This window comes from Ovis aries, chromosome 2 (assembly GCF_016772045.2).
Source record: "Ovis aries strain OAR_USU_Benz2616 breed Rambouillet chromosome 2, ARS-UI_Ramb_v3.0, whole genome shotgun sequence".
Lineage (NCBI taxonomy): Eukaryota > Metazoa > Chordata > Mammalia > Artiodactyla > Bovidae > Ovis > Ovis aries.
The window spans coordinates 249,229,919-249,242,225 of record NC_056055.1 but is presented as its reverse complement, the minus strand read 5'-3'; the positions used below and the strand labels follow the sequence as shown (position 1 = coordinate 249,242,225).

The following is a 12,307-nucleotide window of genomic DNA, read 5'->3' as shown; positions in this document are numbered from 1 at the left end:
GCCCCACTGTCCAGAAGGCATGAGGTCACAGCTTTCACCACCTTTCATTAAGATCAGAGCCTTAGTAACAGTCGTATTATTTAGTCTACTTGATATGGTAGACTCCCTGGAGTTAGAAATTAGGGGTAGAGCTACGTCCGGAGAATAAGAAAGCCTTGAAGGGGAAGTTGGCTGCTTGCTCTGACTCACATTATCACCATGCCGACCCTCGGCATCCCCACGGTGACAGAGCTGGGCATCCCAGCAAGACTTTCTAGTTGCTTTTTGAGCTGTACCATGTGGCACGTGGAATTTAGTTTCCTGACCAGGGATCGAACCCACGCCCCTCACAGGGAGCTTGGAGTCTTAACCACTAGGCCACTGGGGAAGTCCCACAGACTTTCCTTTCTTAATGTTTTATGGGGAAGAGGAAGGTGTGAGTGCGGGCTCGGCTGCCTGACTCTACACGACCCCCTGGACTGCGGCCTGTCAGGCTCCTGTTGGTGGGATTCCCCAGGCAAGAATATGGAGCGGGTTTGCCACTTCCTTCTCCAACAGGGAAGAGAGGACATGCCACATATTCCCTAGGACCTAAAAGGGCAAAATTCATTTATTCACTCACACAACTGTATTTGCGGGTAAGACAGCTCACGCCATGGGACCATAAAGGGCAGGGTGTGGCCCGCCGCCGCGGCGCACTTGGCCTGCTGGCGGGCTGCCCCGTAAATGAATGCGGCGGTGGCCCGAGGCAGCGTGAGTCCCTGCCTCAAACAGGCAGCGCTGGCACCTGTCTGCTCTGGCCCCCTTCCCGCCTCTTCCTCTCTAGAGGAGCGTGCTGGGAGTGTGCAAGCCAGAGTCTCCTTAAAGGGGGTAAAAGTGTGCAAGGGAGAGAGACCAAAGCCTCAATAATACCCCCTTCACTCTCAGAGACTCCACAGCCTGTGCCCAGGCGTGGCACCTCCAAGAGTGAGCTGGCCCACACGGCGTCACCAGACGCGCGGCATCAGGAGAGCAGCAGGCGCTAGCCCTGGTTCTGCCATCACCTCTCACTCCCGTCTGTAACTAGAGCGGCGGCAGCCGGGCCGCAGCCGGCCAGCACATGCTTTACTGGCCTGCACTGTTAGCAACTGACGCAGCCCTCGGGCCTCTGGGTCCTCTGGAGGCCCTGGCGCCGAGGCAGCGCCGCGCCACCCCAGGCAGGGCCCTCTAGCCCTCGGGCCTCTGGAGGCCCTCACTACCCGCCGGGCTCTGATAGGCTGGGCGACAACCCTGGACAGTTAGTTCTGAAGGTCCTTTCCGGAAGATGCTGAATGGTCCACATCGTCTCCTGCGGCCCCTGCCACCAGCCTCCCCACCCCCCCCCCCCCCCCCGCCCCAGCCCCCAGGGTAAACATCTCTGGCACAAAATCCTCAAGTCAGATAATAAACGGGGACTAATGACCAGTTTCTCACGGTCTTCTATGGACTGCAGATACTGCTCCTTGCCTCCCTGGGACTCATCCTTCTTCTTCAAGTAAGGCTCGATGGACTTGTACTGAGCATAGAAGTTGCTCAAATCCTGCGGTTAAGAGGAAGAGGAAGGGACGGGTCAGATCGCACTGTCACCGAGTGCCCTGATTCGCCCACTTCTTGGACACTGCGCATCCCGCCCCGTGACAGGCAGCAGCCAGCCTCTCTTCCTTCGGCACAGACACGTGCAAAGACCGTGAAAGAAGTGGTCGCATGTAAGCGTGCGCAGGAACTCTCTCCTTTGGCCACGTGAGAAACATTCCCATCTTGCAGTACTTTCTCCTGATGCCCTTGAAAGCACCCAGCGAGGGAAAGGAAAGGCGGTCAGCTATCAGGGGGCAGAAATTAAAGCTTTCCCAACGGAGATTTTCCACATGAATTCTTTGATGTTAGGGCTAAACTCATTTCCGAAACTGTCCTGAGTCTAAAGTCCCGTGTCTTGTTATTCCCAGACAATCCTCCCCAAAGGAGTGGCTGGAGGTCCTCTGGGCCGTTTGTCTCCTGCCGCTCACATCCCTTAATTAAACTCAGGACAGGAAAGAGACCTGCCCTGAAGAGCGGCACCATCACACACACACCTCCCGACCCGCTTAAAACACAGGGAACTTACGGGAACAAGGTCCTTTATCACATACATGTGTGGCAGGGGGTAGATTTTGGAAACTTTGCTGAGGTTGGTGTCGATCCTGCGGGTGCACGCCAGAGTGTTGCCTCCGTTGATGTTCATGGCACAGGAGCCGCAGATGCCTGGAGAGGGAACGGGGCGCCCCGACCCGCTGCGTCGGCTCCCTGCCAGGCCCCGACACGGACACTCCGTGCGGAGGCGCCCGCTGCCTTTCCCTCCCTTCCTTCCTGAACGGAGACGCTGAAGGCTGGAGACCCAAAACCCTGCTGTGAAACCAGGGGCGACCCTGAGGCTGGAAGGTGCCCGCCCAGGATGGCGCTGCCGGCGCCCGAGGGCCCCCCGGCCCTAGCTCCTCGCTCCATGTCTTCTGAGAGGAAAAACAGCCTTTTCTGTGTGTGTGTTTTTAAAGTAACTGTTACTTGAATTATTCTGGAAAACTTAAAAAAAAAAACAAACTTTTTTTTTTTTGGATTGAAGGATAATTGCTTTACAGGGCTGTGTTGGCTCCTAGTGAACTGAACTTTTTTTTTGGTTTGGCCAGGCCACATGGCTTGTGGGATCTCAGTTCCTCAACCAGGGATCGAACCTGGACCCTTGGCAGCGAAAACTCAAAGAGTCCTAACCACTGGACTGCCTCGGAATACACTGGACTCAAGCCCTCAACAGATTAGGGCCCCACAAATCAGCACTGTCTTGGTCATCTTAAAGCTGAGGCCTGGACACGGGCGGCCCGGAGGTCGCCCTGATTCTCCTGTCTCCACAAAGCAGCTCGGTGCCTACACTCTGGACGTGAAGCCCACACGAGCTGCCTCAGCGCCCACTTCCCAAGGAGGATGAACTCATGGGAAACCAAAGCAAGCACAAGAAGGCGCTGAGCAAGCACCTCGAAATGAGGCTTCCTTAGCTTGCACTCACTTCCTGCTTACGGAGCTTCCCAGGTATTTCAGGGTTACAAATGGCTACGGGATCTAACCCCTGCTACCACGTTTCTAAAAACAAACCAGCAACAATGAGGCCTCCCTTAAAACGGCTCGCCTGGAAATTCTCTTTACAAACAAGGGAAACAGCGGCAGCCAAAGCTAGTATCACTCTGCCTTTTTTATTTTTAGCTCACATGGGCCACGCCTGGTGTTTGGCTCAGAAAGGTTACTGGAAAGTGTCTTTACTTCCTGTGTGCTCAGGTGGGTATTTGATTACAGCAGGATGTTCCCTCAACAGCAGGATTCAGCCAAACTATCATACGTGTCAGCAGCATTGGCTACATTAAATCCAACCCTGTAAGATTAGCTGAATCAAAACAGACGTCTTAGCAGGACTGGAAACACCTGAGCCCACAGGACACGCGTGAAGCGCAGTGGGACGGCAGCTCTGACGACCTTTCCTTGTACGGAAGGCATTTTAGGGACAAAGTCAGCCACGGCCCGTGGTCTTGGCCCCAGCAACCCTGTTCTGGTTTCATCCCAGGCTGCCAAGCCAGGCTAAGCACGTGCACCGCCCGAGGGGACAATTCCAGAATCAGAATCTGAAAGCTCTGCCCGAGTCCTGGCTCCCGGCTCAGCCGCTCCGGGTCCTTCCGGAAGCCGGGCCCTCCCCGTGCCTCCGCCTCCGCACAAGCCCGCCGAGGGTGAATGGCAGCATCGCCCGCCTGCCTCATGGGAAGCGCCCGGCACGGAGTGCGCGCAGCCTGCGCTCCACAGCCAGCAGGATCGTCAGCCCTCACGGCACCCGTGGTTTTCCCACACAGGACTCTGGATTACTTAGGAGTTTTCTTTAAATCAGCTCCTTTTACTTAAATGCTTATTTAAAAAATCATCTCTATCACTGTTCCACTGTTGTGACTATTTTTTTCCATGAAAGTAAACGGTGCTGGTCTGCACAGCCTGGAGTCAGCCGCGCAATGCAGCAGCCGCTGTTCCCACCCAGAGCACCCCGCCGACCACCTGTCCTGGTCTGTGCACGTGTGGCGCTGGGAGCTGGCAGGGCGCGCGCGCCTCCCCTGCTGGGCAAGTGGTGAGTGAGTGTCTAGACTTCCCCACCACCGCCCGAGCGAAGGGGCTCTGTGGCCGCCAGGCCGCCAGGCAGAGTATCTGAGCTGGTTCCCGAAGGGTGCAGCCGCTCACGGGGGCCGCCAGACGCAGGAACCACACAAGTGAAAGCTCCTCAGAGGAAACGAACTCCGAAACCTGGATGGTGTATCCGGAGTTCACACCCCCAGCACCTCTGCCCAGGAAAAGCAAGTGTGACTCGTGGCGGGGCTACCTGGCGGAGCGCTGCAGCCACCGTCCAGGTCGCCCCAGACACGGCTCTGGCCAGCCCAGGCCTCTTTTGGGAACCAGGACAAAAGTGTCCGAGCCCAGCGACAGGGAGGCAGAGGCTCACCTTCTCTGCAGGATCTCCGGAAGGTCAGGGTGGAATCGATTTCATTCTTAATCTTGATTAAAGCATCCAGCACCATAGGACCACAGCTGACCGAGAGAAAAAGAAATCACAGATATCACAGACACAGCTGTGTTTATGTGACGCCCAATCTCCCTGCACGTCGCCACGCCGTGGCCTCAGACAGCGGCCCAGGTCATCTGCTCTGCTTGCCCATCTGGCCTCTCAGGCCACCTTCAGCCTTTCCCCAGGTTTCACCCTGCGCACAGCAGCACACACACACTCTCACACAGTTAAGGGCCCCTGGGCTCTGCTCTGACGCCCACACTGCGTGCACACGCCCCGGAAGCGCAGCGTACAGAAAGGGAGACGCGTTTAGATGAGGGAGCAACCTCCACACACCGGCGGCTTGTTTCTTCTTCTAAAGCTCCCTGAAAAGTTTTCCCAAATAATCCATTTAAAATTTCAGGTTTATCTTTTTGGATGGAAACAGTAAGTAGCTTTAACTGGTTGGTTAACAGCTTCTCAGCTCTGGAGCACAGCGAGCAACGTCCACGTCACACAGGACTGCTGTCGGGGGGTCAGCACACAGGAAAATGCAGCACGTGACAGCGTGTCTGCCACACACATTCAGCCTAAGAGCGACTGCAGAGACTCTGATTCAGTGAGAATGGCTTATTCTCTCAGAGCCTGTTTCTCCATCTGTAAAGTGGAATTAATATTTATATAAAATTATGAAGATTAAATAAAAACATGTAACAAGGTCCTACTGAACTGCATTCAATATCCTGTGATAAGCCATAGTGGAAAAGAAATGGAAAATAATATGTATAACGGAGTCATTTTGCTCTGCAGAAATGAACACAACATTGTAGATCGACCACACAGCACTTCAATTAGAAAGCAGTGCAGCTTTCAGAGTGCCTGGCTTGGCAAGTCTGCCTCCTGGCTGACTCCTCCACCCTATTCTGAGCATTTCTCTACGCATGGGGTTTAATTGCCCCTCTCGATTCTCTATATGCTCTCTCTCTTCCCCCCACCCAGCTCTGAGACTGCTGACAAACACTATAACCTTAGGGCACGCCGCTGTTCAGCCGCTCAGCGTGTCCGACTCTGCGACCCCGTGGACGGCAGCACGCCAAGCTTCCTGTCCTTCACCGTCTCCCAAATTCGCTCAAACTCAGGTCCACTGAGTCAGGGATGCTCTCTGACCATCTCGTCCTCTGTCGTCCCTTCTCCTCTGCCTTCTGTCCTGCGCAGCGTCAGGGTCTTTTCTGGCGTGTCAGTTCTCTGCATCAGGTGGCCAAAGTATTGGAGCTTCAGCATCAGTCCTTTCAATGAATATTCAGGACTGATCTCCTTTAGGATTGACTGTTGACCTCTTTGTTGTCCAGGAGACTCTCAAGAGTCTTCTCCAACACCACAATTTGAAAGCTTCAATTCTTCAATGCTCAGCCTTCTCTATGGCCCAACTCTTATCCAAACATGGCTACTGGAAAAATCACAGCTTTGAGTAGATGGACCTTTGCTGGCAAAGTGATGTCTTTGCTTTTTAACACCCTGTCTAGGTTTGTCATAGCTTTCCTTCCAAGGAGTTAGCGTCTTTTAATTTCATGGCTGCAGTCACTATTTGAATTATTTTGGAGCCGAAGAAAATAAAATCTGTCAGCTTCCACTTTTTCCCTTTCTTAAAGTGTTCAGTTCAGTTCAGTTGCTCAGTCGTGTCCGACTCTTTGCGACCCCATGAATCGCAGCACGCCAGGCCTCCCTGTCCATCACCCACTCTCGGAGTTCACTCAGACTCACGTCCATCGAGTCCGTGATGCCATCCAGCCATCTCATCCTCTGTCGTCCCCTTCTCCTCCTGCCCCCAACCCCTCCCAGCATCAGAGTCTTTTCCAATGAGTCAACTCTTCGCATGAGGTGGCCAAAGTACTGGAGCTTCAGCTTTAGCATCATTCCTTCCAGAGAAATCCCAGGGCTGATCTCCTTCAGAATGGACTGGTTGGATCTCCTTGCAGTCCAAGGGACTCTCAAGAGTCTTCTCCAACACCACAGTTCAAAAGCATCAATCCTTCGGAGCTCAGCTTTTTCACGGTCCAACTCTCACGTCCATACATGACCACAGGAAAAACCATAGCCTTGACTAGACAGACCTTAGTCGGCAAAGTAATGTCTCTGCTTTTTAATATGCTGTCTAGGTTGGCCATAACTTTCCTTCCAAGGAGTAAGTGCCATTTAATTTCATGGCTGCAGTCACCGTCTTCAAGTGTGCAACATGATAATCTGATATCTAGTGGAAGGACCGCCATGATAAGGTTGGTTAGTTAACACATCTGCACTCTCTGTAAGTATCTCTACCAACAGTGTCGTACCCTTTCCACTGTACCTCTGCTGACACTGGGAATTGGAACCTTCACATCCATTACTTCTCGGAAGTCTGCTCTGCGCCAGGCTCTGTTCTGGGTGTTAGACACCCACCAGGGGACAGAGCAGACACAAACCCCCGCCCACAGGCAGCACGCACGCTAGCGACTAAGCTCGCAGGCTCCGCCTCTCCATGCTCCTTGCCTCTGTGTGTACTGAAGAATCTGGGGGATTTTCTTTGTTAAGGTCTCAACTACCACCTTCTGGAAGAGAAACTCTCCTGCTTTTGTCCACTGCTCCTCACTCCCAGGACCTCGCCTTCCAGTCACCAACTGTGTGGGTGCTGCCTCCACGCCAAGTGACTCTGCAACAGCAAGTGGGCGCCCCACAGCGGAACTCAACGCTGACACTATCAGCTCGAGATCCTGAAGACCCCCTCCTCCAGTTTGCTAGAGTGGCTCTCAGAATTAAAAAAAGAGAAGTTCATTGATTAGAACACTGCTTATTATAAAAGGACACAGTCCTGCAACAGGCAGACGGGGGAGGTGCACAGGGTGAAGGGATCTGGGAAGGGAGGAGGGCTTCCACACCCTCTCCTGAAGGCCACTCTCTCCTCGCACCTCCTGGGCCTCACCGACTCACACTCTCTGAACCTCGGAATCAAGGATTTTTATGGAGGTTTAACTATGTAGGGAAGACTGATTATATCACTGGTCACAGATAAGCAATTAAACCTCTAGCCCCGCTCCCCTCCTGGGAGACCTGGAAGTTCCAGCCCTCGACTCCTACGATCTCCTAGCAACCAGCCTTAATCGAGTGGATTTAGGGGCTTTTAAGAAACCACTTAATATAAACCCAGGTGTGGTTGAAACGAGCTTGCTGTAACAAAAGATGCCCATTTCACCCCTATTGTTTATCTGAAGCTATCTCAGGAACTGAGAGGGGAAACAAAACATCACAAAAGATGGCCCTATAGTTCTTTGGGGTTACAAGCGTTTTAGAAGCCAGAAACCCAAGGCCAAATACGTACCTCAGTATCACCCATCTAATAAATCCGATGCTAATCTTGCTTCCACCCTCAACCAGCAACTGGCTATCTGACTTCTGATTTTGAAAGTCAAAATTTTAAAACATGCAAAAATTTTAAATGTTCACACTGTTAAAAGGCGACCACTTTTCCTTTTACGATCCTGTCCCCTTTTAAGTCTAAAAGCCCACGCTCCTTCCTGAGGCCAGATGAATATTTTGGGTTTTCCTCTATTCCTTAACATTTTCAGAGTGTGCGTGTGTGCAGCCGTTTCAGCCGTGTCTGACTCTCGCGACACGATGCACTGTGGCCCCCAGGCCCTCTGTTCGTGAGCTTCTCCTGGCAGATTACTGGAATGGCTGCCACGCTCTCGTCCAGGGGAGCCTCCGACCCGGAGGTTGAACCGCGTCCCTTACGCCCGTGTTGGCAGGTGGGTGCTTACCACTACCGCCACCTGGGAAGCCCTCGTTTCTGCCTTCCTTTAAGCAGTAGTTTTACATTAGTATTTTAAAAATTCCATTTTAATATATATTTACCTTATATATTCCAATTCCATTTTACCTATGTCTCTTGGCATTGAAAACAGTCGTCTGTGGGTGTGTTCAGTTACTAAGCTGTGTCCGACTCTGCAACCCCATGGACTGCAGTGTACCACACTCACCTCTCCTCCACCACCTCCGGGAATTACTCTGATTCATGTCCACTGAGTCGGTGATGCTATCCAACCATCTCATCCTCTGCCGCCCCCTTCTTCTTTTGCCTTCAACCCTTCCTAGCATCAGGGTCTTTTCCAGTGAGCTGGCTCTTCACAGCATGTGGCCAAAGTATTAGAGCTTAAGCATCAGTCTTCCCAATGAATAATCAGGGTTGATTTCCTTTAGAACTGACAGGCTCGACTTCTGTGCCGTCCAAGGGACTCTCAATAGTCCTCTTCAGCACCACAGTTTGAAACCATCGATTCTTTGGCGCTCAGCCTTCTTCAAGGTCCAACTCTCACATCTCCATGACTACTGGAAAAACCATGTGTGCGCCAAGAAGCTCCCGTCATGTTCGGCTCTTTACGATCCTATAGACCACAGCCCACCAGGCTCCTCTGTCCATGGGATTCTCCAAGCAAAAATACTGGAGTGCAGTGCCCTCCTCCAGGATCTTACTGACCCAGGGATCGAACCCAGGTCTCTTGGGTCCCCTGCCTTGGCAGGCGGGCTCCTTACCACTAGCGCCACCTGGGAAGCCACCGCCTTGACTATACAGACCTTTGTCGGCCAAGTCTGCTTTCTATACGCTTTTAATTTTGTGGCTGCAGTCACCATCGGAATTGATCTTGGAGCCCAGGAAGACTAAAATCAGTCATGCGCCCACTTTTCCCCTTCTGTTTGAAGTGATGGGACCGGATGCCATGACCTTAGTTGTTTGAATGCAGAGCTTTAAGCCAGCTTCGCCACTCTCCTCTTTCACCTCTCTCTCCTCTTTCACCCTCATCAAGAGGCTCTTTAGTTCTTCTTTGCTTTCTGCCATCAGTGATATCACCTGCATGCCTGAGGCTGCTGTTACTTCTCCTGGCAATCTTCATTCCAACTTGTGATTCCCCAGCCTGGCATTCTCCATGATGTACTCTGCGTGTAAGTTAGACAAACAGAGTGACAATATAAGCCTTGTCATACTCCTTTCTCAGGTTTGCACCGGTTACTCTAGAACTACACGTCCTTAACTTCTCAATGGATCGAGAGTTAATACTGTATCACTTCAGGTAACCACCTTCCAACTTCACAGGTGAACCTGCTCTCAGCTCCTGTGATGGCGATCAGTTGTCAGGACTTCCCCGTAGTTTAGTGCCGAGAGCCTGCCTGCCAGTGCAGGGGACGTGGGTCTGGGAAGACCCCACCTGCCGGGAACAACTAAGCCCGAGCGCCACGGCCCTGGAGCCTGTGCCCTACAGGGCCCAGGAGCCACAGCTGCTGACACCTGTGCGCCCAGAGCCCGAGCTCGGGAGTGAGAAGCCCAGACACCAGACAAGAGCGCCCACCGCCCGTGGCGACCGCAGCAGACGCAGCGCCGCCAGAAGCAAGGCGCCAGGGGCCCCGCGGCACCGCTGTGAGAGCCACGCTGGTGCGACGCGCTGCAGGCGGCTGCAAGGCCATCGTCTGTGTTAACAGGCAAGAGGAGAAGGGGTCACAGTTATCACACCTGGTGCTCTTTATTATTTCCTGAGAAGTGAGATCCCACAAGGCAGTATTTTTCTTCAGCTTGAAAAACTTCCTCTTCCATGTGACACAGGCCGCTGGCTATTACTCCATTCACTTTTTGTCTGGAAATGTCTTGATTTCATCTTCATCTTGAAGGATCCTTTGTTGAATGCAGAATTCCAGTTCACAGAGCTTTCCTTTTAGTAGGTTAGAGAAGGCATTCCGCTGCGCTTCAGCCTCTGTAATTTCTGATGAGCAGTGAACAGTCACTCACATCTCTGCATGCAATGTGTGTTTTTTCTCACGGCTTTCAAGATTTTCTCTGAATTTTTATCTTTAGTAACTTGACCGTGATGTGCTTGGTGGTTTTCTATGTATTACCCTGCTTGGAATTCATTAAGGTTCTTGAGTATGTAAATCATGCTTTTCACAAGCTTGAGTAATTTTTGGCCATTACCTCTTCGAATATTTTTTGCTTATTTTTCCACTGCACTTCTCTGGGACTCCAATTACACGTGTGTTAGAGCTTCTAACTGTTCCATCCATCAGTGAAATGCTTCTTTAAAAATCTTTTTTCCTTTTTGTCTTAAGAACAGACAATTTCTAGTATTTTTTTTTTTAATTTCTACTTTCAGGTTTACCAAAGTTTCCCACCGTCAGTTCCCACCTGCTTTTAAGCTAAGCCCATCCAGTGAATTCTCTGCTCCAGAGACGGTACTTTTCAGTTCCAGAGCTTCCACTGGTTCTTCAAGTTCCTAACTCTCTGCTGAGATTTCCTGTCCTACTGTGAGCATATCTTCCTTTATCTAAGAACACAATTACAACTGCTTAAAATCCTTTCTGCTAGTTCCCACAAGCGGGTTGCTTCCAGGCTGGTCTCTGTCGAGCTGGTCTGGTCTCTGGTCTTTTCCCTTGAGTATGTACCATGCTGCACTGCTTCTGTGTAGGAGTAATTCTGCGTTGTATGCGGGACCATGTAAATAACACGACGCCGTAACGCTGGACTGTACTGTGCTTCTCAGAATGGTGACGATTTTTTCGTTGTTGTCAAATCAGCAATTAGTCTGACGGAACTCAAGATCTGGGCAGTTCATAAACAGAGTCTGGGACTGCCCCCTGTGCCTCGTTCCGGGATCTCCCCCCCAGTCCCTGGTCACCGTGCTGGCTTCCAGATGCACATTCTGGTCACGTGGCTAGCGACCACAGTGAGGCTGTGGCTGTAACTGAGTTTTAGCCCTTGCACTCCCACACCAATGGGGGCTTGCCTGCAGTCAGAGAACATGCAAAGAGAGTTTATTTTTGCAAGTAACATCCTGTCCTTCCAACTGCCAGCTCTCTGTGTCGGCCTGTGTCTGCCTGCCCGGCTCCTCTCCTGCGCCTCTGGCCACTGCTGCTGCTTTCCAGGTCTCCAGGGATCCTGCCTGTGCTGGCCCTTGGCTGCAGTGCACGGGCCTCTCGCGCACGGGCTCCCCTGCTGTGGGGCACAGGCTCGGGCACACGGGGTCAGTACTCGCAGCATGCAGGCTCTTCCCGAACCAGGGATCAAACCTGCCCCCTGTATTGGCAGGCAGATTCTTAACCTGCAGACCCCCAGGGAAGCCCCACTGCTTCTTATGTGTATTTTATAAACCAGAGTGTACAGTCATCATTTGTGGAAGGGTTAGGGCTGCCCTCGTGGCTCTGATGGTAAAGAGTCTGCCTGCAGTGCAGGAGACTCGGGTTCGATACCTGGGTCAGGAAGATCCCCTGGAGAAGGAAATGGCAACCCACTCCAGTGTTCCTGCCTGAAAAATCCCATGGGCAGAGGAGCCTGGCGGGCTACAGTTTATGCAGTTGCAAAGAGTCGGACACGACTGAGCAACTTTCAATTTCACTTTCAATCTAATGAAAGCTATTCTGCCATTACTGGAAGTAAATGCAATTGATCTTTAAATTTTTTATCATTAAAAATGTTATAAATTCAACTTTCAGTTTTAATCACATCCTGCAGTTTTAATTTGCAAAGTTTTTGTTTTTTAAGTATTTGATAACATTTTTATTATTCCTTAATCAAGTAGTTATTTTAAAAGAGTGCTTTTTAATTTCCAAGTAATTATGGTTTTTTGCTCTTAATATGAATTTTTAGTTTTATTGTGTTATGGTCAGAAAGTGTGCTCTATACAATTTTCCTTTATTTGGATTTTATTAATAATTTTCAGCTGCTAAGTATCTGATAGTTTTGTCTGAGAAGATCATATA

At 51.4% G+C, this 12,307-nt stretch overlaps 1 protein-coding gene across 4 annotated transcripts in view; it reads right to left on the bottom strand.

Moving 5' to 3' along the window:
* The window catches only part of SDHB (succinate dehydrogenase complex iron sulfur subunit B), a 31,753-nt gene that overhangs the window by 4,889 nt on the left and 14,557 nt on the right, over positions 1 to 12,307 (bottom strand). For all 4 annotated transcript variants that reach the window (XM_027965666.3, XM_027965668.3, XM_042244767.2 and 1 more), the window contains 3 exons: positions 4,493 to 4,578; positions 2,099 to 2,235; positions 1,421 to 1,537 (listed from right to left, as the gene is read on the bottom strand). In XM_027965666.3, coding sequence (XP_027821467.1) covers positions 1,421 to 1,537; positions 2,099 to 2,235; positions 4,493 to 4,578 — 340 coding nt within the window. The remainder of the gene's footprint in view (positions 1 to 1,420; positions 1,538 to 2,098; positions 2,236 to 4,492; positions 4,579 to 12,307) is intronic.